This window comes from Epinephelus fuscoguttatus, linkage group LG20 (genome assembly GCF_011397635.1).
Source record: "Epinephelus fuscoguttatus linkage group LG20, E.fuscoguttatus.final_Chr_v1".
NCBI lineage: Eukaryota > Metazoa > Chordata > Actinopteri > Perciformes > Serranidae > Epinephelus > Epinephelus fuscoguttatus.
Genome location: NC_064771.1, coordinates 1,543,268 through 1,570,960, shown reverse-complemented (window position 1 = coordinate 1,570,960; position 27,693 = coordinate 1,543,268). Strand labels below are relative to the sequence as shown.

Here is a 27,693-nt window from a genome sequence, read left to right as displayed (position 1 = left end):
ATCTTGGAGAGCTAACATAGTAGGTGTAGAGGATTTGAAAAGAAAAAAAGGGGCCTCAAACCTTTTCCATTATTTTACTCCTGATAAATGTAGTATTTGCAGTAAATCATAGGCTAAGTCACTTGATAAGAAATAAGAAGTGCATATTGTATTATACACACTACGTCACTCTGTCCAGATGAGTGTGTGTTTATGTACCCACAGGGTCTCACACCAAAGATAGATTCTCTGGCATCAGAAGAGATCCGTTGTCTGCAGCAGCAGAACAGCATCCTGCGGGCCGTGGTTAACCAGATGAGAAAGGACATGGAGGGTCTCACCCATCCCCAGGCCCAGCCACAGGCCTCCTCTCCTCAGACAGTTCAGCATTCAGAAGCCCCTGCAGCTAAAACTCAGATGGCCACTGGATTACCGACCCAATCAACTGACATCTCCTTCAAAGTCAGTGCACCAGGTGCGGACAGCACTCTGTTACACAAACATGACTGATGATTTCATCCAGGAAATTTTAGTAAATTTATTACTGTGTATGCTGTGGCAAGCTATGCTCAGCTTTGTATAGTTTAGCTCCAAGGGCCAGTTTCACAAACATAGACTTTGACTTTTATTTAGATCAAACTGATAGTCAGACTTCAGATAGACCTCTAAATTAATCCATTGCACAAAGCTGTCTAGTTCTTGACTATCTTAAAGGTGACATATAATGCAAAACTCACTTTTTCATGGCTTTTCAACATTAATACATATGTGTCCTCAGTGTGTTTAGAGATTCCCAAATTAAAAGAAAAGACCACCCTCTCTCTTTTTCTCCTGCTCCATCTATCAGAAAACATGTGTAACAACTAGCTATTCAGACTCCATATACTATCCTTGGTGACTATACCTGTACACAGAGTATCTATTATAACTACCTCACTGTCAACAGTTGCATGTGTATTAGCATCACACAGCAATTAATGGGTTGAATGACAGAGTTGAGCCATTTCTGTGTAAGTTTGTTGGGACCGTTTAGCGGCCTTTGGTCTGGTGTTAGCCACTGCTGCTGTATTAGCTTGTGCCTACCGGGCAGATGTTGAACTGAACATTCCCTGGAAGGAGACAGGAGACGGCAGCAATAGAAAATGTACTTATCTAGCAGGGGTTCAGACCCCTGGTGCAAAAAGGATCAAATGCAGATATGGTTTTACTGGAGAAGTGTTAATACTATTTGGTACTGAATTACTTCGGTCAATACATTAACCTGCTCATGCTATTCTCATGCACTGTTTGTATGTTTTCCTACGAAATGCATCAAAATTCATACATGGCCCACGTAATCATGAGCCAGTACGTCATGTATAATCCATGTATTTGGGAAGGCTGCCATCACGTGATCAATGTGTTGATGTGAGTTAAGATCAAAGAAGGATGAGGTCCAGTAAGGTGGCATGTTGAGGTGATGGATGGGTCACAAAACAGGGGACTTTCCCCAGGAAACTGGTGACCGGTACTGTGTGAACTTTGAGTCATTTTAAGGTATGTCATTGCCAAGTTTCTTTTCCTAAACCTGACCACATCAACTTCACTTGCCTAAACCTACCCTCCTTAACCTTATGTTAAGGATATGACATCATCCATGCGGCGTTCATTTATAGGATATCATACAAACTGTTGTGTGTGCATTTTCATGGAATATCACGCGAACTGTTATATGAGGATACGTTGAAGAAGGATTACCCCTCCCACTGCCAACTCTTTATCCAAAAAAAATAGCACATACATTTTTAGATTGCAGTTTAATTCTCCAAATCTATAGAGCAGATGAAAGTGTTTGTGCTTCATACATTCCTAAGACTAAACAGAATCACCTTAAGTGACCAAAACAATTTATCAAAATGGCTAAGGTAATAAGGTTTTTTTTTTTTTTTTTACACATCCTAGCCCAGTTCTATAACTGTTTTTTACAACAGGTTTATTTACATGTAATTCTTCAAAAAAAGTGCAATCATAAAAAACATACTACATGGATATAATTTCATGCGACTTTGAAAATACTGCTTACATTTGTTCACATTGACCAAATCACGGCATGCCAGAATTATCAGTGTGTATGAGAATACCCTGAGGCTTCCAGGTTTTAATGGTATTGAGTACCGGGATGTCATCAAGGCCAATAGCCTTATGTGCATTATTCTAGTTCAGTGCAGCAAAGACACACTGGTGGGGAGGAGAAGCTGATGGTCTGCCGGCAGCACAACTTGATGTCTGCCTGCATAGAGGCAGCTGAGCTCATCAAGGAAGGAGGCATGGCTGATTGAGGTGGTGTTGTCAGAGGGTTGTAGTCCATGATGTCCTGGCTGCGCTGCCACATCCAGTGAGGGTAAGAGTTGTTGTTGAAGTGCTCCTCCATCCTCAGCAGAGTCTTAGCTGTGCATCTCTTCTGCTGTTTCTGGGTGACAGGTGCTCTGCAAAGACTTTGTTAAAAATCTTTGGTAACACTTTATAGGTACTGTAATAAGCGCTAATTAATGCTTAATAAGCACAAATTAACTGTTAATGAGCACTTATAAGACGGTATAAGATGCTTATTAACATTGATAAGACGAGTAAGTGTTTATTACAGCATAACTGACTGAGTTATTATTGCTTATAGGAGCATTATAAGCACTTAATAGAAACTTTGGTAACAGTTTATAAACCTGTACTAAATATTAATAAGATGTGTATTTACATTAATTATATTTTGTAAGGGTTAATTATAGAATAATAACCACATTTATTACTGGTTTATAAGACACTTTAAGACCCTATAAGATGAAATTAATAAGGTGTTTATTAACATTAATGAGACTATAAGAAGTTAATATAAATGCCATATTACAGTTAATAGATGCTTAATTATGTACATATTAATAGTAAATAATGATCCTTTGCAGCTACCGGATCTAAAGTGGGAACAGTGTCGTATAAAGATTAATAAACTATTAATATGCACTTATTAACAGCTCATGATGCGTCTTTGCAGCTACTGGATCTAAAGTGGGAACAGTGTCATATAAAGGTTAATAAACTATTAATATGCACTTATTAACAGCTCATAATGCATCTTTGCAGCTACTGGATCTAAAGTGGGAACAGTGTCGTATAAACGTTAATAAATTATTAATATGCACTTATTAACAGCTCGTAATGCAACTTTGCAGCTACTGGACCTAAAGTGGGAACAGTGTCTTGTTGACATTCATAAACTCTTTATTATGCACTCACTGAATTTAATAATTCTATTAATTATGCACCTATTGCAACATCCAGATATCAATCATTATTTCAACATTAAAGAATTCTGATGCGTTCTTTTCACTCTAGTATGTTATTATTTTCTTTAGCAAAGGATCATGGGAATCTCATTTCCACAAAATGGCATACTAAGACAAACATGAGTTATTTGAACTTAAACATTTGAGCAGATTGATTCAGAGTTAGCTGCTTTATTCACTCGTGATGAGAATTCAGCCTACCAATGATGGTGAAAACACAACATAAGGACATATTTCCTTTTCATATTGATTTTTAATGCAAGCACTATTGTCAAAAACAGGAAAAAAGGATTGGAAACCCTAATAGTTGAGTTCTAAAAAAATGACAGATCTGAGTTCATTTGGCTTTTTCACAAGTTTTGTTACTTAGATTGACTGTTCGTGAATACAGTGCTCCACGAAGCTCCCTGTAACCCATCAGTTTTCTGAAAGTGAGTGAGAAAAGTCTCAACATCGGCCAGACCAAAGGTGGCCAGGTCAGTGATGTCTTCAGGCCAGTTGCTTAGGTCAAACATGGTGGCGGTGGCCTTCAAGACACCCTTATCAAGGTTGCCAAACTGCGTGGTGAGGTTGTCTGAGTTTATCGTTCACTTTGTGGAAGTCATCATCATCCACTTGTTTCCTGTTGAGTTTTACACCAGAGAAGGTGTTTCCGGGAAAAGGTCCCACTTCATCCAGGAATTGCTTCAGATGCTGACCTGGGACTGTCTGAAATACAGAAGAAAAAAAAAGTTTATTTTGTTTGCTTGCATGGGTACAAGAGCCAGGGTCGTCTTCTGCAGTCCATCTGACACCATCTGCAATGTCAGCCCATCCCTCTGAAAGAGAAGGCTCAGAATTAAACCCATAAACACACTTAATCTAACTTCCCTTGTTTTTAATCCACAGCGTAGTACTGAATTACTCTCACAATGGTTTCACAAGAGTGATAGTAAAACACTTACACACTGAGCCTGATACAAACTTCAATTGCCAAAATGTATGAAATGCTCCTTTAACCTTACTGACGGAGAGGAATGAAGTCAGGCTATGGCGTTAGCAAATCAGCAGGCGTTAGCATGGACATGACGTAGCCTATATCCATTAGCCTGGTCAACATAACACACAGCTCATCGATGCTCCCAACACATTCACTCTGCTCATCCTGCTTCACACAATTTACTGTCACTCTTGTATCTCAACCATATGCATCTTCACGCACATTTCACTCACTTTAACTCACACAGAACGTCATTAGCGACGCACTTAGCTACCGAAGCTATTTCTAGCGGCACCTTCCATGAGCTGCAACACACACACACACACACACACACACACACACACACACACACACACTCTTAATCGTGGTCAATGTCTCTACAATCTCTTAATCGCAGTCAATGTCTCTGAGTGTCACAGTTACACACTAAGGTTCTGCTAACACATACTACTGTTATCTGGGTGTTCATTATGCTCAGCTTACCTGTAGGAAATTTAGAAACATGACTGGCTGCTAGTTCAAGTACGACCTTCATCTCTGTAGCTAAAGTTGCTCGCCTAATTATTACTGACTGAATGAACCGAGTGCACCTCTTCTGATTAACTGTACCGTTACCGTCATTATCATAAACATCAAGTGTCAAGTGTTGCATCCTACTCCAACTGGAGCGGCACTGGAGGAGCTTGCATCAGTTTTTTCAACCATCTCAGCATTGCTAGGTTCTGTGCTCTGATGTGGAGTGACGAGCAAAAAAAAAAAAAAAAAAAAATGTGGAGTGTGAGCATAGGTGGCGAGTGGCACCCAGCGTGACCATCATGCAGTGAGGTGAGTTCCGTGTGTGTGCATGCGCGCATGTGTGGAGCCAGATCAGGTGCAGCAAAAGCCACTGTATTTTTGCTGTTAATAAGTTTTTATTGAAATTACTCAAGCGACAAAAGCCACGTTCAGATACCCATACGTAATGACATCATCTGGAGAGAATGCCAAGAGTGTGCAAAGCAGTAATCAGAGCAAAGGGTGGCTATTTTGAAGAAACTAGAATATAAAACATGTTTTCAGTTATTTCACCTTTTTTTGTTAAGTACATAACTCCACATGTGTTCATTCATAGTTTTGATGCCTTCAGTGAGAATCTACAATGTAAATAGTCATGAAAATAAAGAAAACGCATTGAATGAGAAGGTGTGTCCAAACTTTTGGCCTGTACTGTATATATATATATATATATACATATACATACATATATATATATATATATATACATACATACATACATACATATACATATATATATTCATTCATTCATCTTCTAACCGCTTCATCCTCTTGAGGGTTGCGGGGGGGCTAGAGCCTATCCCAGCTGACATCGGGCGAGAGGCAGGGTACACCCTGGACAGGTCGCCAGACTATCGCAGGGCTGACACATAGAGACAAACAACCATTCACGCTCACATTCACACCTACGGACAATTTAGAGTCACCAATTAACCTAGTCCCCAATCTGCATGTCTTTGGACTGTGGGAGGAAGCCGGAGTGCCCAGAGAGAACCCACGCTGACACGGGGAGAACATGCAAACTCCACACAGAAGGGCTCCCACGCCCGGGATTGAACCGGCAACCCTCTTGCTGTGAGGCGAGAATGCTAACCACCACACCACAGTGCATACATACATATATATATACATATATATATATATATATATATATATATATATATATGTCAAGGATGATTCAAGAAATGTACCTATATATACATATATATATATATATATATATATATATATATATATATGTATATATAGGTACATTTCTTGAATCATATATACATATATATATGTATATATAGGTACATTTCTTGAATCATCCTTGACATTTGCAAAACAGTAAGTGCATTTCTCAAAACAATTTGTACAAATAGCAAAACACCATGGATTACCTGCAAAAGCCAGTCTCTTGCTCAGAATCCTTAGTTCATCTCTCAAAAGTAAATATCTGTGTCAATGAACATGTCAGTGCCATCAGAATGACAAGTCCTTGTGTGATTGTGTACGGATAAGACAGTCAAATAGCTTAGTCATGTTGTCAGTGTAACAGTGTAGTCTGGAGGGATGTTCTGATGTAAACCATGGCTAAAGTTTTGATGACAATTATTGTAAATTGTAAGTTACACCTTAGTGTATGTGGGAGATTGATTGCAAGAGACTGGACAAGATTCACATTTACGCTTTTACTGTTTGTACTGTAATTTGTTGACAGACCATGTCATTGCGATACAGAAAGGAAAAGACAGCACTGCATAGCACAAAGAAAAAAACAAAAGTAGAAATGTGAACATAGGACAGTCTCCTTGGGGAAAACTGTACATGCAGTGCTGTAGGAATTACAGTGCAGTCTTCCTACACCTCCTGACGTTCTTGTCTGTTGGGCCACAAATTCTCATCCACATCACAAGGAATCCATGGCAGCCAGAAGGGTCATCTGTGTATGTGGCTGGCGATCATATACTTTCCATCTCCATGCTGAGAAAAATTCCTCAATGGGGTTAAGGAATGGGGAGTAGGGTGAGAGGAACTCCATCAGCAGCCTGTTGTGGGTCGCAAACCATTGCCTGATGATGTTGGAGCGATGGAAACTGACATTGTCCCAAACTATCACGTACTTTGGCAAGTCATCTCCAATCTGACCCCTCTCTTGTTCAGGGATGAAATCCCTGTAGAGAGTGTCTAAAAAGGTGACAAGACGCTCTGTACTCTATGGCCCAATAGTGGGAATATGCATTAGCACACCATTCTCAGAGATAGCAGCTCCCACGGTTATGTTCCTGCCCCGTTGGCCTGGCACATCAACTGTAGCTCTGTGGCTGATGATATTTCAACCACACCTTCTGCGTTTCGTTAGGTTGAAGCCAGCCTCATCCATGTAGATGAAGTTGTGCGGTGGTTCACTTGCTTCCAGTTCCATTATACGCTATATCCAGAAGACACAAAATGAGTTTTATGAATTACATGCATTTTCATTTTGGACAAGATATAGTTACATCAAATGTATACAGCACATATTGCATCTTCTTTTCTACAGCCATAGCAAATGTGTAAAGGTCACACTTACTGTACTGTATATCACTATACGATGTTGTACTGTTTACTGTGAGGTACAGTTACTGCATGCTCATACATGTTTTACCTGTACATACTGGTAGCGCAGCTCCTTCACTCTTTCACCATTTCTTTCAAATGGAACAGTGTACAGCTGCTTCATATTCATTTGGTGTCTTTTCAGCACCCTGTCAATGGTTGAGATGCTGACTGTTTGGATGTTTTCAAAGATATTGTTGTCCTCTATAATGGCACTCTTTATCTCCCTTAGTCTTATGGCATTGTTTTCTACAACCATGGTGCAAATAGCTTCCTCCTGTTCAGGTGTGAAAAGGGGCCCTCTGCCACCCCTGTGAAGTTGTCTTGCAGTCCTGTGTGGAAAAAATATAGTAATGCAAAACACAAAAATGAGTAAGATAAAATGTCACTTTATAAAGTATACTTACTGTATATTGTAAAATGCAAGTGGAATACTGTAATATTGTATGAAGTATTACAGAAAGTATACAGTATTACAGTACAGTGCCTATTGTTAGATTACATACCTGTTCTGTCGACGAAAAGTCTGAATGATTGAGGACACAGTTTTTCTCCCAACATTTGGCTGCACCCTTCGACCAGCCTCAGCCATTGTAAGCCCACGATTGAGAACGTGGTCCACAAGTGTGGCTCTTATCTCATCAGGAACGCGCATACTGTATGTCCTCGGCCTCTTCTGCCTCTTCCTCTGTTTTGCCTCCCAATTCCTCCGCCACGCAGTCTCACTCCTCTTCCTCTTCTTCTTCCCTCTGGCTGTTGACCGCGTCCAATTCCTTGTCCTTCCATTGTCAGACATTGTAACATTGTGTTGTGCTCCGGCTATATATATACTTGCCAGTTGATGGTTCATGAGATGCACCTTTGAGCTATTTAAGAAAACTGGTTGATCATTGGTTGATCTAATGCTTCACACATTTCCCTTCATTAGAGAAAGTCAAGATTCACCTGGGAGCAATTTACCAATTCAGGACAGATTTAGAAAAAAAAGTCTAATGGAAATGTATAGAAATATGCTTGACATATTATGACAACTTTTTCAACCATTTTGCATGTAAAGACTTATGCGATGAACTAATGCTTAAATGTTGTGGGGGGTGAGACTATTCAACAGAGACCCATTATAATACATTTTGATCAACATGACATAAGCAATTGATAATGTAGGAAACAGCAGAGAATTGTACATAATCATTTGCATGGATGTACCAAAGAATTTACAACTTGTTCAAAGAAATGAGAAACTGCTTTTTTGATGTGCACAAGTGACACAATGATGTGAAGATTGAAGAAGTAGTTTTGAGAATTTCAATTCTGATCTGAGAAATGTACCAACGGGACTGAGAAAAACTGTAACATTATGTTGAGGAGGGCCATGCGTATATATATATATATATATATATATATATATATATACAAACACACACACACACATATAAATATTCATGCATGGCCCTCCTCAACATAATGCAGAAACAGAATAAAAAAGAACTGTCAATGCACAGAAGCATAATAAGTGACATTAACAGTATCAAATAATACACTATCCCTACCAGCATCTCCCTCTCTCCTTCTCTCCTCTCCTCCACACACACATGCACACACCTCACCTCATATCTTGTATTAACCACGATCGTAAACCATAATAGTGGTGAATGAGAGACTGTGGACAGAGCGGATTGAAATATGGCTTTAAACATGCTGATCACATGTATTGATAGAGTATTGGCTTTTTACTGGCAGAGGTTTTATTGCACTTACTTACAGTAACAAGCGTAGTTGTCGTCAACTCGAGTAATCTTGAAGTTACAGTATATACAGTATGTATGTGTGTGTTTGTGTGTGTGTGTGCTGCGAGGAGGAGGTCAGCCCTGACATGCAGAGAGCAGGCAAGAGACTGCAGCATGATGATACATGAAACCAAAACTTAAAGTAACAATAAGAGCCGATAATGTCAGAGCTTACTATTATTATGGTCTTGATTAAATTTGCCTCGGGCCGTTTAATACTGGGTCTCTGTACCGATCCCTGCCCGGGCCACTCAGAGGTTGCTTCTGGGACGCATCACAATTTTACTGTGAAACATTTCCAGGAATGCATTGTGGAAAAATCGCACAGTTCCCACATAGTACAAATGTAGCTACAGCCATCTTTTGGCACTTGTACTCTACTCCAAAATGCACTTTGGCTGGGACATAAACACATATACACCCACAGTGACAACAACACTTTAAATGAGTTATGCAGATCTACAAAGTGATGAAATAGCAGTATTGTATGGTTATACATAATAGAGAAGATGAGGAGAGAGAGTTATTATTTATGTATATTTTATTACTTAATTTGAACACACACATGGAATGTTATTTGTATTAGTTGTATTTTAAAAAAGCATTTTGTGGAAATTTTGTCTTTGCTCATCTTTTTCCTCTGTGTGGTTTGGATCCTCAGGTGGTCTGTCCCAGGAGAAGGATACCAATGCCTCTGCTCTGGCAAAGCAGGAGGTCAGAATGGCACATATGGAGTCTGCTCTTGCCAGCCTCATGGAACAGGTATTGAAGGGTGTTAGTAAACTAGTTGAAGTGTACCTGTCAGTTCTGTCCAGGTGACTGTTTGAACACCAGTGTGGCGTTAAAGCTGCTGATCTGCTGACAGTGGGATGATTTTCCATACCCAAAGATCAGATGGAGGGAAGACAGTTCCCTTCTATTTTAGCTCTGTAGTGTGTAGCACTGCCCTAGCAGAAATAGTAGTTTACTGAAATGTCAAATAATGAGAAGAAATGGCTTAAGCTTCTACAGCAACCCAGTTCCTTCAACTTTCATCTCATATTCTCATCTCTTCCAGAGTGCACTCGTGGGACAGCTCAGAGAGGAGAACCTGTATTTGCCACAGCAGCAGGCGTCCAGCCTGAAGTATGGTAGTTTGTTTGAAAATGTGCAGAGCGCTAAAAGCAATACCAGGCTAAAGCAGGCAGCATCCCGTATTGCTCGTCTGAGCAGAGAGAAACAGCAGCTGATAGAGATAGGCAACCGCCTCCGTGCACAAATAACCACAGCTGGACCACAGGGTAAAATAACAGACTCACTTAGCACCACCATACACACACACACACACACACACGCACACACACACATTGAAGAGCAGCTATGAGCACCGTATGTCATTAAAACGAAAATAACAGTAGGTCCAGTAGCTGACCACAACTCCTCTGGTGAGTTTATGGGGCTGTATGGTTGCTTGGCCAGGTTAAGATTTGTGGTCTTAAAAACTTGCTTCCAAGGGTGTATTTAATTCAGCAGAGTTACTGATATAAGCAGGCTTTTATTTAAGGAACTGATGTTCACAAATCAGGTTTAAATTAGCTTAAGCTGGTAGGAATACCTTGCAAAATAAGAAAAAAGTGTCTTTTCATTTATGATTCAAATTCTATACAAATCTATCAAATATTTTATTTATGAATAAAAATGAATAACTACAAAGGAGGATTAGGGCCATGTTAAAGAAAAAAAATACAAGAATAAAGTTGTAAATCTACAAGAATAAAATCATAATATTACAATAAAGTCATAAATATACGAAAATAAAGTCATAATATTACAATAAATAAAGTCATAAATGTACAAGAATACAGTCATAAATCTATGAGAATAAAGTCGTAAATCATACGAGAATAAAGTCCTGAATTTACAAGAATAAAGTCATATTATGAGAAAAAAATTGTAAATCTAAGAGAATGCAGCTGAAATATTGCGAAATGAAATTCGTAATTTTAATAATAATAATAAATCAGTTTTATATAGCGCTTTTCTAGGTACTCAAAGACGCTTTACAAAAGAATACGCACAGAAACAGGCACTCATACAAAACACTCAAACAAAAGGCAGGTAAACAACACTATAACAAAGGGACAACATATTAAGAGAAAGAGCGGGTGGAGGATGACGAGGGAGGATTTTCAGATGCTGTAGGTGATCCTGAAGAGATGGGATTTAAGCTGACTCTTGAATGAGGGGAGTGTATCAGAGTTCCGGGTGGTCAGGGGCAGGGAGTTCCAGAGGGTAGGGGCGGCAATGGCGAATGCTCTGTCCCCCAGGGTGCAGTACTTGGTCTTGGTGATGGGGGTGAGAAGAAAAGAGAAACAAAGTCACAGATTAAGACCGGAAAGTTGGGTAACATGGTATAAAAAGGGACAAAGTGTGCACAGTGTTGGGGGTGACAGTAATATACGCTTTAGCAGATTTCGGGTGATACTATTACATTTACATTGTCACATAACGCAACCCCAAAACAGTTTATTATTTTAATTTTTCATTCATCCACACTGATCCACACTGCTCCACTTCCACCGGTGCACCACCTGGAAAAAATATCCCCTGGAGGTTGTTGTGTCAAACAACATTATAGAAGGGTGCCACTGGTGATCGCACATCTGGGTCATGCTAAACTCTGCATTACCATGGTCTCGTAGATTTACAATTTTATCTGCATAGATTTACAACTTTATTCTTGACATCTAAGATTTATTTTCCCTGAACATGGCTCTAATGCTCCTTTGTAAATAACTATCAAGCCACAGTTGTTTCTGTTGTTGAAGATTCTCAGTCGTCCAGGTCATGGTAATTCTTAGTCATAGCCATCTGGACTTGCTGGACTAAGCAAGTCCAGTTGCCTGCGATACAGCACTCAGAAACTTGATTCTCTTGTTCCTGTTTCCACAGGAAATTTACCTAAAGTATTACAATCATACAATATTATGAATATTATTATAGTAAAGCTGTTTCCACAAGAGCCAGCCACTTCTTTTACTGCCCAATGAGATCAGGTCACCATTTACTAAAATGGTTTCCAATCGTAGGTGTGTTGCCATTTGGTAAAAAAACATCTGCATAGGATACACATGTGGTTCCTCACTCCAGGATCCTTCGGGAGCCTCCTCTCTTCTCTTTCTTTACCTCCTAAGCAACTGGAACATCCTCAGTGATGGCAGACCTCCATCAGTGTTCAGAGGATGGAGGAACTAGGACAATAGGAAGCATAATTAGCATAGTGGAAAGCACCCACAGACCCAGACAACTCTCTGTGTCTGACAGAACCACTGGAGCCAGAGAGGGACTTGTCCACAGAGAAACAAGGAGACCATCATGATGGGCTGATTGCTTTGGAACAGCTGCAGTACCAGCTCACCTCACAGGTATTTGCAATCTCTTTAAATCTCTCATCAATGAACTGTTCCTTCCTCCCAGGTCCTTCAAAGGCTTGTCTATATCACAAAATCAGGCACTGAGTGTTTATCCTACCTCGGTGACACCCTCATATTGTACCTCCTTAATTTTACCAATTAGAAAAGAGGGTTCATTTTAGTACCTGAGTGGTAATAGACATGAGAATCTTCCTTGGCTCTGTTTTCCCACATTTGGGGCCATAATTTGTAAGAGTTTATGATTTGGAGCACAGCACTTAAGAATATCCTTCAGGCTGAAACTGATGGGGAAAGTGATTATAGTAGTAACAAAAGACAGTTGATGGAAAAAAAACAGCAATGTGTTTGATTTGAAACAAAGAAAATAAATTATAAAGTTGTAACAACCATAACAATGTTTTTTAATTGAAGCAGATAATTTTTCCATTGATATGTATTTGATTAGTAGATATTTCTAGAGTGTGATAGAGATTTTGATCCTTGTTTTCCAGTTCATGAGGATGGTTTTCTTAGCGATGGTTAGGGCAATTGAGAGTATTGTGCGAGATGTATTGTTGAGGTTTATGGTGGATATGTCACCAAGTAAGTAGAGTGAGGGGGGAGTGGGATGTGGCAGCCCAGGAGAAGAGAGAGGTTGTCAGTGATGTCTTGCCAGAATTGTTTAATAGGTGTGCAGTTCCATGTGGCATGCATATAGCTATCTGTTGTGTTTTGTGAGCCATGTGGACAGATATCTGTGTCTATAAATTGTTCAGCGCTCTTTCCTGCTCCAGGACCATCTCAATCATGTCCAGCCGTGACCCCCAGCGAGTGACTGACTCAGTGATGAGCTGTTGGCATGGCAGATCCAGCTGCATCTGTACTTTAGTCAGGTTCCTCCTCCTCTTCCAGCTATTGGAGAAGCTGCTGACCACTCGTTTGCATATATCAGTGGCACGGGTGATGCGTGCATCTTCCATACCATGACCTGAGACACAAAGAGACATTTTAAAATTATAATATATCAATGATATTTTATGTCAGTTTTGTCTGAAATTGCAAAACTAATTAACGTAGCGGTTAAACTATTTAGGATATTTATCATGTACAGGTTTGTTTATTTATTTATTTATTTATTTATTTATTTAAAGTCATATTTAACATATTTATTATAATCATTTGATATAGAAATGTAGGCCAGCCAGACTGAAGAACATGTCCTGTTTAAGGTTTGAGACTAATGCTAAAGGTTACACTATTACGTAACATTGTTTAATGTGCAGTGCTAAACCATCTCTGCCTACAGGAGACAGAGTCAGTGTTTTCCCTATATGCAACCGCCACTGCTAGTTGCTAGTTGCTCCATCTTATCTCTTCATAAACTAAATAGCCTTATGTTATTTATCTTACTTACAGAATGGCATGTCATTTCTGTCTCTACATGGTCGCGTGTTTACAATTCTCCTCTGCTCTCTGTATTGCGCACGGCGCAGGTCCACCCCCCCCCCCCCACACACACACACACACACACACACACACACAAACAGACACGTGTGCACACACAGGTGAGCACACTAGAGCGTGGCTTGGGCCGCATTTTCTTGACCAAACCCGACCCGAGTCCGAGACAATTATAAGCGAGACCGACCCGAACCTGACGCAGTTTGTTACCTGACATAGTTATTGTTATGTCAGTGTGTAAATGACCATCAAAATGCTGCTGTTACTCACAGTCAAACATGCCATTTGCACAGCTCAATTGGAGTGGAGCCTGTGTTGCGTTCAGGCGTTGTGTAAATAAGCATAGCCTCTACACGCACTCCCCCAAAGCTGTAAACCTAGGGGAAACACTGCAGAGCAAAGTTTACTATTTCATAACTCTTATCTAATTTAGTTTCAGTCTCAGCTAGGTTGCTTTTTCGCCATTTAACAATTATGCCTGACATACATTTCTAAATAGAATGAATAATATTACACTCACCAATGACCAGGTGCACGATAGCCAAAACACTGCATCCTCCGCCAATCAAGTAACTTTAGCGCTTTAACGACGTTCGAGCCACTGTCTGACGTCACGGCCACCAATCCTGAACGCCTAAGATCCCAGCTCAAAAGGACCTCCTCCAAAGCTTCGGCGATGTGTTCTGCCATGTGATCCTTCGGGAAGTATGCTGTCTGCAAACAGGCACTCTTCAGCTTCCACTGTTCCACATAATGGATCGTGTAAGGATCACACGTCCAACTGGACCACATATCTGTGGTTAGGGAGTAGTAGGAAACTTTAGCAAGTCGTGCAAGGACATCATCTCTCAGCTCGTTGTACATGGCTGGCAGTGCCTCCCTTGCAAAGTAATTCCTGCTTGGGAGCGTATAACAGGGGTCCAATTTTGAGACCATCTTCACAAACCCCACCTTCTCAACAGTCAAATAGGCACCATGTCCTTGTCTAGGTTGTAAGTGACAACCTTTATGACATCTCACCACCTCCCACTCCCACGCTCATAGGGCACTACTTGGCTGAATCATGCCTTCAGTGATAACTGTTGTGGCACACTGGGCTGTGGTGTTTTATTAATGCCCTGTGTTGCTGATTGCATCCTCATGCATTCTTCGAATTGCAGCTTGTGGTGCTGCTTCAAGTGGTGAAATAAATTGGTTGTGCTCAACCCTTTCGTGGCCACTGGCTTTAAACACTCTCTACACAATACATTTTTTTGCATGGTGTCTGATACCCGAAAACCAAACCACTTCCAAATGACTGATCCATTAGTCTTTTGTTTACATACCAGCTCGTTACGGTTTTCGCCGTGGGGATTTAAATTTTGTTGATAGTGACGATGGGGGGAGGGGGCAGTGCTCAGAAAGAGGGACAGGGAGAGGTGGGGCAGAATGTGTGTGTGTGAGGGAGAGAGAGAGAGGGAGAAAGAAGCGGCGGCTGCGGAGCAGAGAAACAGGCGAGACAGCGTGCAGCAACGGACCATATCGATGTAAATGATAGCAGCGCATTCCATATCTCGTTTTAAAAAATGTCAATATATCCAACATATCGAGATATCGCCCAGCCTTAATTCCAGATGGGGGTGTGTTTGGTAGGTGAGACTGTTCTTCTATTATCTTAGATGTAAATATTGCATGTTTCTTTCAGATAAAACATATTTTTGACTTGTGAATGAGTCAATGGAATTTCTTGCAATAATGAAAAAATACTGTGAATCATGTCCGCCTGGCACAAACCACATGTTTTGGTCAACTGTGAAGTGACAGAATGTCCCACCATCATGGTTTTTATAGTGCCAGATTCCAGAGAGTCTTCCCTCTTCATATATGGCAGAATATGTCAACTTCCAACTTGCTATGGTGAGATACATGTAAAAATGTAAGAATTTAGTGACACAGATTTGTTTGTTTTTTTCATTGATATAAAAATGAATATAAAATACAGGCCCAGATTGTCCTGAAAAAAAAACAAGATATAGCATGTTTATGTAGCCTTTATAATGACTGTTATATGAGCTTAAAAGTAAAGGCAGTAAAAATACCCCAAAAAAGGCCTAGGGCCCAAAGGGTTAAGTAATGACAATCTAGCTTATAAGTCAGTCAAGGCTGCTGTACTAAAGACATATGTGTTAGTCCCGGAAGCCTATCGCCAGTGTTTTAGGACGTGGGAAAAAGGGTTAACCAGTCGCATATGGAGTTTGCAAGGGAGCTGACTACCCTTTTCAATTGTTGGTGTATGTCCTCTGATGTTGAAGATTTTGAGAGTTTGTGTGATTTGATCATCTTGGAGCAGTTTAAGAACTCTCTGCCCAGTCGGGTTGCTACATATCTTACTGAGCGTAAGTTTAAAACTGCGGCTGAGGCTGCGCAGCTGGCAGATGAGTATGTCCTCATTCATAAAAGCCAGTCCGGTGAGCCTGTGTGGGAGCCTGTGAGGCACAAGGATGCTGGTGGTAGGCCGCCTGTTTGCTGTGGGGGTTCTGCGGGTAAGGGGGCCCGGGGAACATCTGTAAAAGGTGAGAATTTGTGCAATTACTGCCAAAATCGCTCATGGACTGTTTGATTGTTTCTGTGGTTTGGCAGTTCTGTGTGGTGTTTGAATTGTTAGATCTGTCTAGTGATGGGTTCATGACTGTGTTGAAGGAGGTAAATGGTAATTATTGCATCTTTTCTGTGTTTTGTAGAACCGAAATTATTTGTGCAATATAAATGTGTACGGGGGTATTTTATTTATTTTATTTATGGTGTGGTCATATATTGTTCTGTATTACGTTATAAAGCGGAGTTATCCACATAGGTGTAATGCGTATGTGCTTCCACCTGTGCCTGCTGGATCTTCATGTGTTCGCATATCACCGTTTTGACTGGTGAAGCTGAGCTGGTGAGTTACGAGATGTGGATACAAAGTGATTACTACCTGTGTTAAATACCACAATTATGTTTATGTATGTGGATTATATAGTGGATAATATGTCCGTGTCATGAATGTTGCGTTTTGTTTTGTATTTGTGTTGTTTCAGTTGATTACCTGGCGAACGACACGGTTACTGTACAGGTGCTAGTTTAGTCAGCATAGCATGCACAGTGTACACGTTAATGCATGTGTGAAATAAAACTTATGGAAGACAGCAATGGAGTTGTCCGAGCTTGAGTGAGACACTGTTTCATCAGTTAAGAACACACCCTTTACGGTGGGAGTTATTAAATTAAGGTAGTTAGTTTAATAAAACCATACAGCGATGGCGCCGGGTCTTACAGGAATGCCATGCCATTGCAAGATTGTGGAGGATACAGCATGCCAGGATGATCTTGCACACCTTCTCAAGGGTATAGCTAAAGTGGTTTGCCACCGGCTGTATCCAAACACATCCAACAGCCCTTAAGCACGCCAAAAGTGTGCTCTATTACAGCGCATGTGTGGGCATGTATGTTATTATAGTGCACCTCTTGAGGGGTTTCAGGGTTTGCGTATGGTGTCATATGCCATGTTTTAAGGCCATATCCCAGGTCACCTAAACAATATAACATTTTAGCATTAACGGAATAGAGACTTACTAAAAATACTAACTAAAAACAACTGAAATCAAAGACCAGAACAAAAAATGCTCACCAGCAAGCCATCTACTTCTCACAGCCCCTGCCTCCAAACACATTCCCACTGTACTGTTTTGCAAAATAAATGAGTCGTGGGTGCCTCCTGACCAGCGGGCTACAGCGTTAAGGATATGGCAGTCGGCATTACAGATCATCTGCACGTTGATGGAGTGATAGTTTTTTCTGTTCATGTATTGCATTGAGTCAATTGATGGAGCTTTGATGCACACATGGGTACTGTCTATTGCGCCAATTGTATTTGGCATTCCAGCTATGCCATGGAACCCCCTCTTCACATCGGTCTGATTATGTTCATCATATGGCAATTTGATATATTCAGGCAATAGCTTTAGGATGCCATTTAATACCCGTGGGATGACACAGCTCAGGTAGGGTTGTGAAATCCCAGCCCGGTCTGCTACTGTGGCATGGGCTGCAATATCCTCTAGCAAGGCTAGATATGCCATCTTAACACTTGCACAGGTGAATCAGAATCGTTTATATACCCTGCATGCCCTTTAACATGCTATCAATTAACCAATTGCCTTTGGCCACAGATGCGTAATTTCATGGCACAAGAAATCGTTGGGAGTGGGTGATCATTATAGGCCAAAACAATTAAATGAAAGCCAAAACTGTTAGGCCTATATTTCGAAATGTTCATTCTCATATATTCCTTTGTAAACTAGGACTGTTGTTATCGTTGAATATTTTAATTGTCATAATGATGAGGGTGAAAGTGTGTCAATTTCATGGTTATTTAATACATTTGGCCAAGATATTAGTAAATTAATGATTTTAAAAAATGTTAATTAAATCTCTTTTTAATGAATGTGGTTTTATAGGCTCTGCATGTACTTAAAAGGTATGTGTTTGCATTTTCTAAGTCAGTTCGGCCTTCCTCATTTGTGCGTACGCATAGTCTGAGGCAGTTCTAAATTTGTTCGCAGAGTAAGAACAAATTTGGGTAAGAAAATATTGATGAATCCCGGATTTGTGCGTCAAATGATCGTATGCACAGTTTAAGCACAGATTTGTGCGTACGCACTTTTTGTGAATTAGGCCCATTGTGTGAAAAAAAGAAACTTTCTACACTGAATCTAATTTGAGTAGACAAAATGAACCTATTTATACTACAGTAAGAATCAGGTGTGGGTTTCTTGTAGAAGGCAAATGTCTGCTTGTAATTTGCTTATGTTGTTGAGTACCTTGGGTCTTTTCGCCTGCGCACCAATCCCACAGATGTTCCAAGTTATGACTGACGACTGACTTATGTGTGTGTGTATAAGCAGATCTGAATGTGTGTCTGGTTGAGTGTGTTCATGTAAGTGTGTGTGCGTGTGTGCATATGTATATGTGCCTAATGTAATGGGTGAGTGTATGTGTATGTATATGCTCTGGATGAGGGGACTGAAACGAAAACAAGAGAAAACAGAAAAAAAAGGGAAAAGGAGAACATAATAGAGAAACACATAAAACACAAGGTCATAAACTGCTACAGTGCCCAGTGAAACCAGAGTACTATGATCTATATACAAGTTGTCATCATTGCGTTTTCATGGTGAGGGGGATGGGGTGATTATGATGTGGGGGTTAATATAGCCAGGGTCTGCCGTGACGTTGTACCAGTAGTTTTTGTTTGAAGTGTTCGAATTTTGCTACAATTGGACAGGGGCGTTTGTTTGTGGGGGTTTTAGGTAATGTGATGTTTTTTACAATGATTTTGAGGTTAGTGGTCATGAAGTCCTGTATTAGCTGTTCGGGGTTGTCGTCCTGTGTGCATTCTGGGATGCCGGAAAAAACAAGATTATTCCTCATGCTACGTGACTGTAAATCGAGAATGGTGTCTTTCAATTCCTTGTTTTGTTTTGCGATGGAGTTGAGCTGGGTAGTGAGCGTGTTGACGGAGGTGTGGAGGAGTTTGTTTTCTTTGGTCAGTGTTTGGTGCTGGCAGAATTCTAGACTTTCACAGAGATGTTTGAATTCTTTATGTAATACTTCAATGAGTCCTATGTGTGCATCTAGTCCTGACGGATTGTTGTTTATGGAAGTGAGGATATCACTGACCTCAGCACAGCATGGTTTGTCCAGAGAGATATGAATGGAGTCGGATGGTCTGAGCCTTCTGTGGTGTGGATGAGTTGCAGTCCTGGTCATGGTCTGGCTGTGTGTCGCTCATGATGCAGAATCAGTAAAAGCATTCGTTGATGTATTCCTCAAGGTCTTCCAGGTCGGGTAGTTGTGATAATCCAGAATGTGAAGTGCAGAAAAGGGGAGTTATTTAGTGGGAAAAAGTTAAAGTTTTGTGTGAAGTCTAGCAGCAGGGCTTCTTGCACTGGTCTCATGGGCTCTCGTGATCACAAGCCCATCCCTCTCTCCTCTGAGCTCCCTCTCCACGAGGCTATTCAACCTCTCCCTAGCACAAGCCACCGTCCCATCCTGCCTAAAATCTGCTTTCATCATCCCCATCCCCAAAAAGCCGGCTGTCAGCAGTCTAAATCACTACAGACCCATAGCCCTCACGTCAGTTGTTTATGAAGTGCTTCGAAAAACTGGTGGCACAACACATCAAAGCCCACCTCACTCCCAGCTTCGACCCCCATCAGTTTGCCTATAGGGCCAACAGGTCAACTGAAGATGCCATCACCGCAGCCCTCCACACTGCACTGAGCCACCTGGAGCATCCAGGGACCTATGTGAGAATGCTCTTTATAGACCACAGCTCAGCATTCAACACGATCATTCCTGATCTCCTGGTGGACAAGCTGTGCTGCCTGGATTTCCCCTCATCTACCTTTCTCACAAACTGACCAGAAACTGTCAAAATCGGCCCCCACTGCTCCTCCGCCATCACATTCAGCACTGCTGAGCCCACTCCTTTTTACCCTGGACACCCACTCCTCCAACACAATCATCAAATTTGTTGTGTGGCTCATAACCGGGGTAGATGAGTCAGCACAGGAATGAGGTCCAGAGACTCTCTGAGGTCTCACTGTCTCAAGGGAGACAGTGAGACACAGGTGAACACACTGAGACACAGGTGACACACATTAGGGCACGGCAAGGAATCACAAAGGAGGGACACTTGACAGGACATGGGATCTGAAATGAGATGAGACAGTGGTTACCAAAATAAACAGGAAACACAGTGACAAATGACAAATGAACATGACAAGATGACGAAATCAAGTGAGATGTCTGACATGGGGCACTGGGGCACAGGTAGCGGGTGCAGGAGACCAGAGTTAGGCCTCTGGGAGTTCTTATTTCTGGAGAAGACTGGGGTGGCGGCCACATACTCTGTCACATCTTTCCAAGCCACCAAAACCATTGGCGGCTGACGAAGACTTTACTACAGACTCCAGGATGGCAGGAGAGAAAAGAAGAGTGAGCCCAGTGGAAAACCTGGGAAAGGAGCACAGGAGGGACAAACAGCTACTTCAAGGGTGCCCAGTCCGGAATCTGACATCTCTGATTAGCTTCAATTGCCACCTTTATGGCCAAAAGCTCATGGTACCCGACATCATAATTCCTCTCTGTGGACAACAGTTTCTTGGAGAGAAAATCAGAGGGTTATAACTTGTTGTCTTTTACTGACCCCTGAGAAAGGATGGCACCGATCCAAGGCAGGTCCAATTCATCAATCTCCACGACAAACTGCAGGAGGGGTCCGGCAGGATGAGGATGGGTGCCGGAGTGAAGCTCCTCTTCAGCTGCAGGAAGGCTGCCTCGGCCTTTGAATTCTAAGAGAACTGACAACGGGAAGAGGTTAGAGCATGCAATGGGTCAGCAATAGCACTGAAGTTTCTAATGAATTTCTGATAAATATTAGCAACCCCAGGAAACGCTGAACCTCCTTCTGGCAGGAAGGCCCACTTGCCACAGCCGTAATCTTCTCAGGAGCCATTCTCACTTCCCCTTCTGAGATGATGAATCCCAGAAAGGAGATTGTAGAAACATGAAACTCACATTTCTCTGCCTTTACAAACAGTTGGTTGTCCAGGAGCCTCTGAAGAGTCATTCATGAGGACCTTAAACACAGCTGGAGCATTACTAGGTCCAAAAGGCATGACGAGATACTCATGAAGTCCACTAGGAGGGTTAAAGGCAGTCTTCCACTCATCCCCCTCCCTTATTCTGATTAGATGACAAGTGTTATGTAGATCAAGCTTAGTAATCACTTCAGCAATTTTTAATATTTCAGAACCAGAAGAGATTAAAGGGAGGGGGTACCTGTTTTTTACGATGATTTCATTCAGGCTTCTGTAGTCAATGCAAGGCCTGACAGACTTGTCCTTCTTGTCCACTGAGAAGAATCCAGTGCCAGGATGGGCAAATGATTCCTGCAGCCGAGGCCGAATCTGTCACAATCCCTGTCTCTCAGTCCTCTCCTGCCACTCTGCTGCAGTGTTTTTCCACTCCCCCTCCCTCTGCTTCACTCTACCTGCCAGCCACGCCCACCTCATCAGCCCAACTCTGCTCACCTGCCTACACAGCTGCAGCTCATCTACCAGCCCTGCATATAAGCCTCTCCAGCACCTTCACTCACTGCCAGATTGTTCTTTAGCATTATGCGAGACTCTCCAGCGTTCTTCTCCTGCCTGATCTCCCGGTGCCAACTCTGCCTGTCCCCGACCTGCTCTCCTCGTCTGCCTCCCGGTAAACTCACCTGCCTTCTGTCCCCGACCTCGTGCTTTGCTTCAGCGTCTCTGGTTTCTGCCTGCTTGTCTGGTCTCGACTCCTCCGCCCGGCCTCGTCTACCCTCCTGCCTGCTCCTCAACGGTGCTTCTGCCTTCGCTGACGGCTCTTCTGGCTACGACCCCCCCACCGGCTCCCGACCTCGCCTCAGCTCACTCCTCGTCGGCTTCTCAGCACGATCAGCCGGCGCTTCAGCCTACAGAGCGTCTGCCTCGTCACCTTTGGCTGCCGTAAGCTTCATCTCTTCCCCTCTCTCTGAAAGAGCTTTGAACTGTGTGGAACCGGGGGCTCTGGAGCTTCCCCTTGGTTCCGTGGCTGATCACGGCCGCTTCTCTTTCCCTCATCTGAGCCTCAGAGACTGTGTGAGGGCAACTTGCCCGAAGAACGAACTTTATTCTGTGTTTATTCTGCCTGCTGCATTCCCTGTTTGCTGTGGTGCTAATAAAAGTCATTACCAACTGTTCCTGCGAGCCTGGTACTGCATTTGGGTCCACAAACACTCGTTTCAGAATCTATGGACTCCTTCATCACCTGTATCTCAGGAACTGAAAGGGAATACAGGCGTCCCATGGGAGGAGAGGTACCCGGCAGAATGTAGTCATATTGGCAGTGAGGAGGAAGAGAGGTGGCCTTGGTCTTGTTGAAACCTCCTTGGAACCCCAGGAACCTTAGAGAGGTCTGGAAAATCAGCTTCTGAAGCAAGGGGTCCAGAACTGACAGACGCAGGAGCAGGAGCAGGAGCAGGTGCAGGTGCAGGAGCAGGAGGTGTGAGACTGTCTGGGAAACAGCGATGCTTGCAGTCTGCTCCCCAGGCTATGACCTTGCCTGTGGACCAGTCAATAATATGGGGATTATGGTGATAACCCTCAGGGGGTGTTGTGGAGCCCTCAGGGGGTGTTGTGGAGCCTGATACGGATGGAAATTCGACAGGTCATGACACTTATACCCTTGACTCTTTCCCTTTCGCCTATTCCTCTGTTCCTCATTTCCCCTTTTTTACTGCTTCATCAACTTCATGAACAGACACAAACAAAAAATGGCGTTCAACACCACAAACATTCATTGTACCAATATGCCAATATGCCTATGGTTGTCTTTTGTGTAAATTGTTTTCTACACCTGTCTTGTCTTACACATAGTGTTGTCCCTGTTGTGTCTTTTACTTGTTTTGTGCCTACATCACTTAGTGAAAAAAAAAAAATCATGTCTGGTGGAATACAACTAAGTACATTCACTCAAGTACTGTACTTAAGTACAAATTAAAGTTACTTGTGCTTTAAAAAAAAAAGACAGTTACAGTACACGACTCCCCCAACACAGCAGTGTATGATTTTGACATTTAGGTCTCTGCGTGAGTAAAACAAATGCAATGCAACATGATCATCTGTGAGCTTTGGTGTTACTACTGGGAGGTGGACAAAGCCAGGTTAGCTGTGACCCCCTGCTTCCAGACATGAGACTCTTATCAATCGTGTATCATCTCACTCTTAGCAAAATTAGTGAAAGTTTAAAGATATTTTTTTGGGCATTTTTAGGCCTTTATTTGATAGAACAGACAAGTGTGAAAGGGGGAGAGAGAGAGGGAGTGACATGCAGCAAAGGGCCACAGGCTGGCGTCGAACCCGGGCCGCTGCGGCAACAGCCTTGTACATGGGGCGCCTGCTCTACCACTAAGCCACCGACGCCCTAAAATTAGTGAAAGTTTAACAAAATGTTGAACTATTCTTTTTCAAAACTGTGACAGTCCCATTCAGAAATGGAAGGATTCTTAATGGAATTGCAGTCATTACTGTGGGAGAGATGTTGCCTTTCAAAGAAACATGTTAACCCAGACCCAGATGGAGCTCAGGTGGGTGAAAAAAAAAAGTAGCTGGTGACCATGTGTCATGGGGAAACACACTTAGATCAAATAAACAAAATACAGCCACTGAGAACACTGTGTGAAAGAGCCCAGAGGCAGCAGTAGTTCAGTCGCAGCAGTAGTTCAGTCCGCAGGGACTTGGCTTGGGAACTGGAGGGTGACCGGTTCAAGTCCCCATATGGACCAAGTATGGAGTGTGGACTGGTAGCTGGAGAGGTGCCAGTTTGCCTCCTGGGCACTGCCAAGGTGCCCTTCAGCAAAGCACTGAACACCCAACTGCTTGCCTGTCCATCGGCAGCCCCCTCAATCCAACATCTCTCTATTTAATGCATGTATAGGTCCTGTTTTGCATGTGTGTGTATTTTGGGCCTTTGTTTATATGAAAACAGGGTGGAAAAAAGGAATTTCCCCTCAGGGATTAATAAAGTATATCTTCTTTTTCTGAAACATCCTGGTGTTGTGTACTTCTCTGTGCTCCCTCCAGAGAGCAGTGTGGGACTACTGTCCACTCATTTTGCTGTTTTTTTTGTGCCCTCAGGAGCTACAGTATGCACTGAGGCAGAGGGCTGGCACTTTTGCTGAACAACTTCTACTTGGAAAAAACAGCCCAGATTCTGCCACAAAAGGGGCTGCCAACCCCTGGTGCAAAGGGTTCAAAATCACAGACAGGCCTGAGGTAACAGCACAGTAAATATTGCTCATATTGATATGCAATAGCAGCTCAGCTGCCCAAGTCACCCCTCATATTGAATGGATATCTGCAAAACTGCATCTGAGTTCATTCTAAAATATACATATTTCTAAAAGACACATATTTATAATGTACTTTAAAGTATAAGTATCCTGGATGCAAGCAAACTTTCTTAAACTCAACTGTGACAAATCAGACATGATCCTAATTGGTCCAAATTCCCTCACCCAAACAGCCAAAGACTTCCACCTCACCATCGACAACTCCACCCTGTCCCCCTCCCCTCACTGCCGCAACCTTGGTATCATCTTTGACAGCAACCTCTCCTTCGACCAACACATCAAACAAGTCACTAAAACAGCCTTCTTTCACTTTAAAAACATTTCTCGCCTCCGCCACTCACTCTCTCTCAATGCTGCCGAAGCCCTGATCCACGCCTTCATTACATCCCGCCTTGACTATTGCAATAGCATCCTTTATGGCACAAACTTCTCAATAAACTCCAATATATCCAAAACTCTGCCGCCCGCCTCCTCACTCACACCCGCTCCCGCGACCACATCACCCCTGTCCTTCAGAACCTCCACTGGGTCCCTGTTCCACAACGCATCCACTTCAGACTCCTCCTACTCACCCATAAAGCCCTCCACAACCAGGCCCCCTCTTACCTCACAGACCTGCTCCACCCTTACACCCCTTCCTGCAGCCTCCGCTCTTCCAATGCCAACCTTCTCACCGTCCCCAAGACCAAGCACAGAACCTGGGGGGACAGAGCCTTCTCCGTTGCTGCCTCCACCCTCTGGAATTCCCTCCCAAAACTCATCTGTGACTGCACTGACCACCCATCATTCAAATCACTACTCAAAACTCACTTGTTCCGTTCTGCTTTTAATGTTTAGCTACTTTTATTCATTTACTATACTTTATTTGTTTTTTCACTCCCATTACTATTCCTCTTTGTCTTCGATGTCTTTGCTGAAAATTGTTTTTTTGATGTGTTTGAACTGTCTCTGTAAAGTGACTTTGAGAACTTTGAAAAGCGCTTTTTAAATAAAATGTATTAATATTATTATTATTATTATACAAGATACAGAAACTGTACTTTTCATTTATCAGTTTACATTTTGCTGTCTCCGTGAGTCCAGATTTTTCAACACCCTGTAAGTGCAACATCTGAAAATTAACTTATTCTACTGCTCTTTTTTCTCAAGAGCTCCAAGAACAAAGAGAACAAGCTCAGCCAATCACAGAGCTCCATGGACGTGGGGCTGCAGCCCAACTCAGGTCTGTCCATGTCTCATCTGTCATCAGTGGAGTCACAGCAGTCCTTAAAGGAGCTGTGGGACATACTGGACCATGGAGCTAGTCTGTCGATTTTCTCAGAAGGTAACCAGCCACACCAGAATGACTAGGGCTTGACGACCACTAACTTTTTTAAATAGGTTTTATTTGGACCTTGTTTATCACGAGTCAGCATTTGTCCTGATTTCCTTCTATCAGGTCTGGAAAAACAGGATGTTTACACCAGACATGTTTTATTTGAACTGTTTTTATTTGGAGTTTCCATAACAAAAGACCACAATAAACACAATACAGACAATAATGACATGACCTTCAGTATTATTGTTACAGTATTACATATTAACACACACACGCACACACACAGTAAAAGGAGAAAATTAATTAATTAAAATAAATACATAAATAAAAATAATAATAATAACAATAAAATGAATAAAGATAAAAAATAAATAAATAAATAAATTTCAAAAAATGAGTCCCATAAAATATAAAATAACTTAAAAGGTCTCAGGTAGGGGTGGGGGGTCAGGAGCTATCCTAAGCTGCTAGAGGGGAATTCTTTCTCAAAGTAATCCAGGAATGGTTGCCACATCTTAAAGAATTTCTGAGGCGGAGCCACATATGGTAAACTTAAACTTCTCCAGCTTAAGGTGGGACATAACACTCTTAATCCAATGTGTGTGAGATGGAGGTGTAGTCACCTTCCACTGAGAAGGATGAGGCGTCGAGCTAGGAGGGAAGAGAAGGCTATAGCCTCTGACTGAGAATTTGGAAATGTCACTCTTTCTGGGGCAGTTCCAAAAATGCCAGTAATGGGGTCCGGGTTAATAACTTTTCCACACATATGAGAGAATGTTTTAAAAATAGAGGTCCAGAATAATGCCAGTGCTGGGCATGACCAAAACGTGGAAAAGCATGGCAGGTGCCTGATGGCATCTCACACATGTTGGGTCTACATTCGAATACAGTTTGGTGAGTCTATTTCTACATAAGTGTAGACGGTTTTATTTTAAACTGTATTAGGCCATGGCAAATACAAACAGAGGAAGAGTGAATCATCGTAATTGCAGAGTGCCAGGACTCATCAGATATCTCACCTCTGAATTCCTCCTCCCAGGAACCCTTTAGGTGGTCGAGAGGGGGTTTGTCTTGAATAATGTCATACAGTCTAGAAATATGTCCTCTTAGATATGGGTTAATATCAAGGCATTTTCCAATACCATCCAGAGGTGGGGGGGATGGAAAAGAGGAGAAGTTCCGGCGAATGAAATCTCAGATTTGGAGATACCTGAAGCGATGCAGCCGAGGGATATTGTATATTGACACTAAATGCTCAAAGGAGGCAAACACATTATTATGAAAGAGATCACCTACAGATTTCAAATTTGTCCGAAACCATATACGAAACGCTGAGTCTATGAGGAGGAAACAACGGATTTGAAATAATAGGCATGTGTGCAA

General features: G+C 42.1%; 1 protein-coding gene across 8 annotated transcripts in view; it reads left to right on the top strand.

Annotated features, from left to right (window-relative positions):
• The window catches only part of ccdc57 (coiled-coil domain containing 57), a 148,179-nt gene that overhangs the window by 114,747 nt on the left and 5,739 nt on the right, over positions 1-27,693 (top strand). For 4 of the 8 annotated variants that reach the window (XR_007448177.1, XM_049563881.1, XM_049563886.1 and 1 more), the window contains 6 exons: positions 205-454; positions 9,859-9,959; positions 10,255-10,477; positions 12,501-12,601; positions 24,778-24,915; positions 26,142-26,316. Coding sequence is in view for 7 of the 8 variants with exons in the window: in XM_049563881.1 (XP_049419838.1) it covers positions 205-454; positions 9,859-9,959; positions 10,255-10,477; positions 12,501-12,601; positions 24,778-24,915; positions 26,142-26,316 (988 nt within the window). In the remaining variant the exon portion in view is untranslated. Of the gene's footprint in view, positions 1-204; positions 455-9,858; positions 9,960-10,254; positions 10,478-12,500; positions 12,602-24,777; positions 24,916-25,165; positions 26,120-26,141; positions 26,317-27,693 lie in introns of those variants that run through there. The other 4 variants (XM_049563883.1, XM_049563885.1, XM_049563882.1 and 1 more) reach the window with 4 other exon arrangements.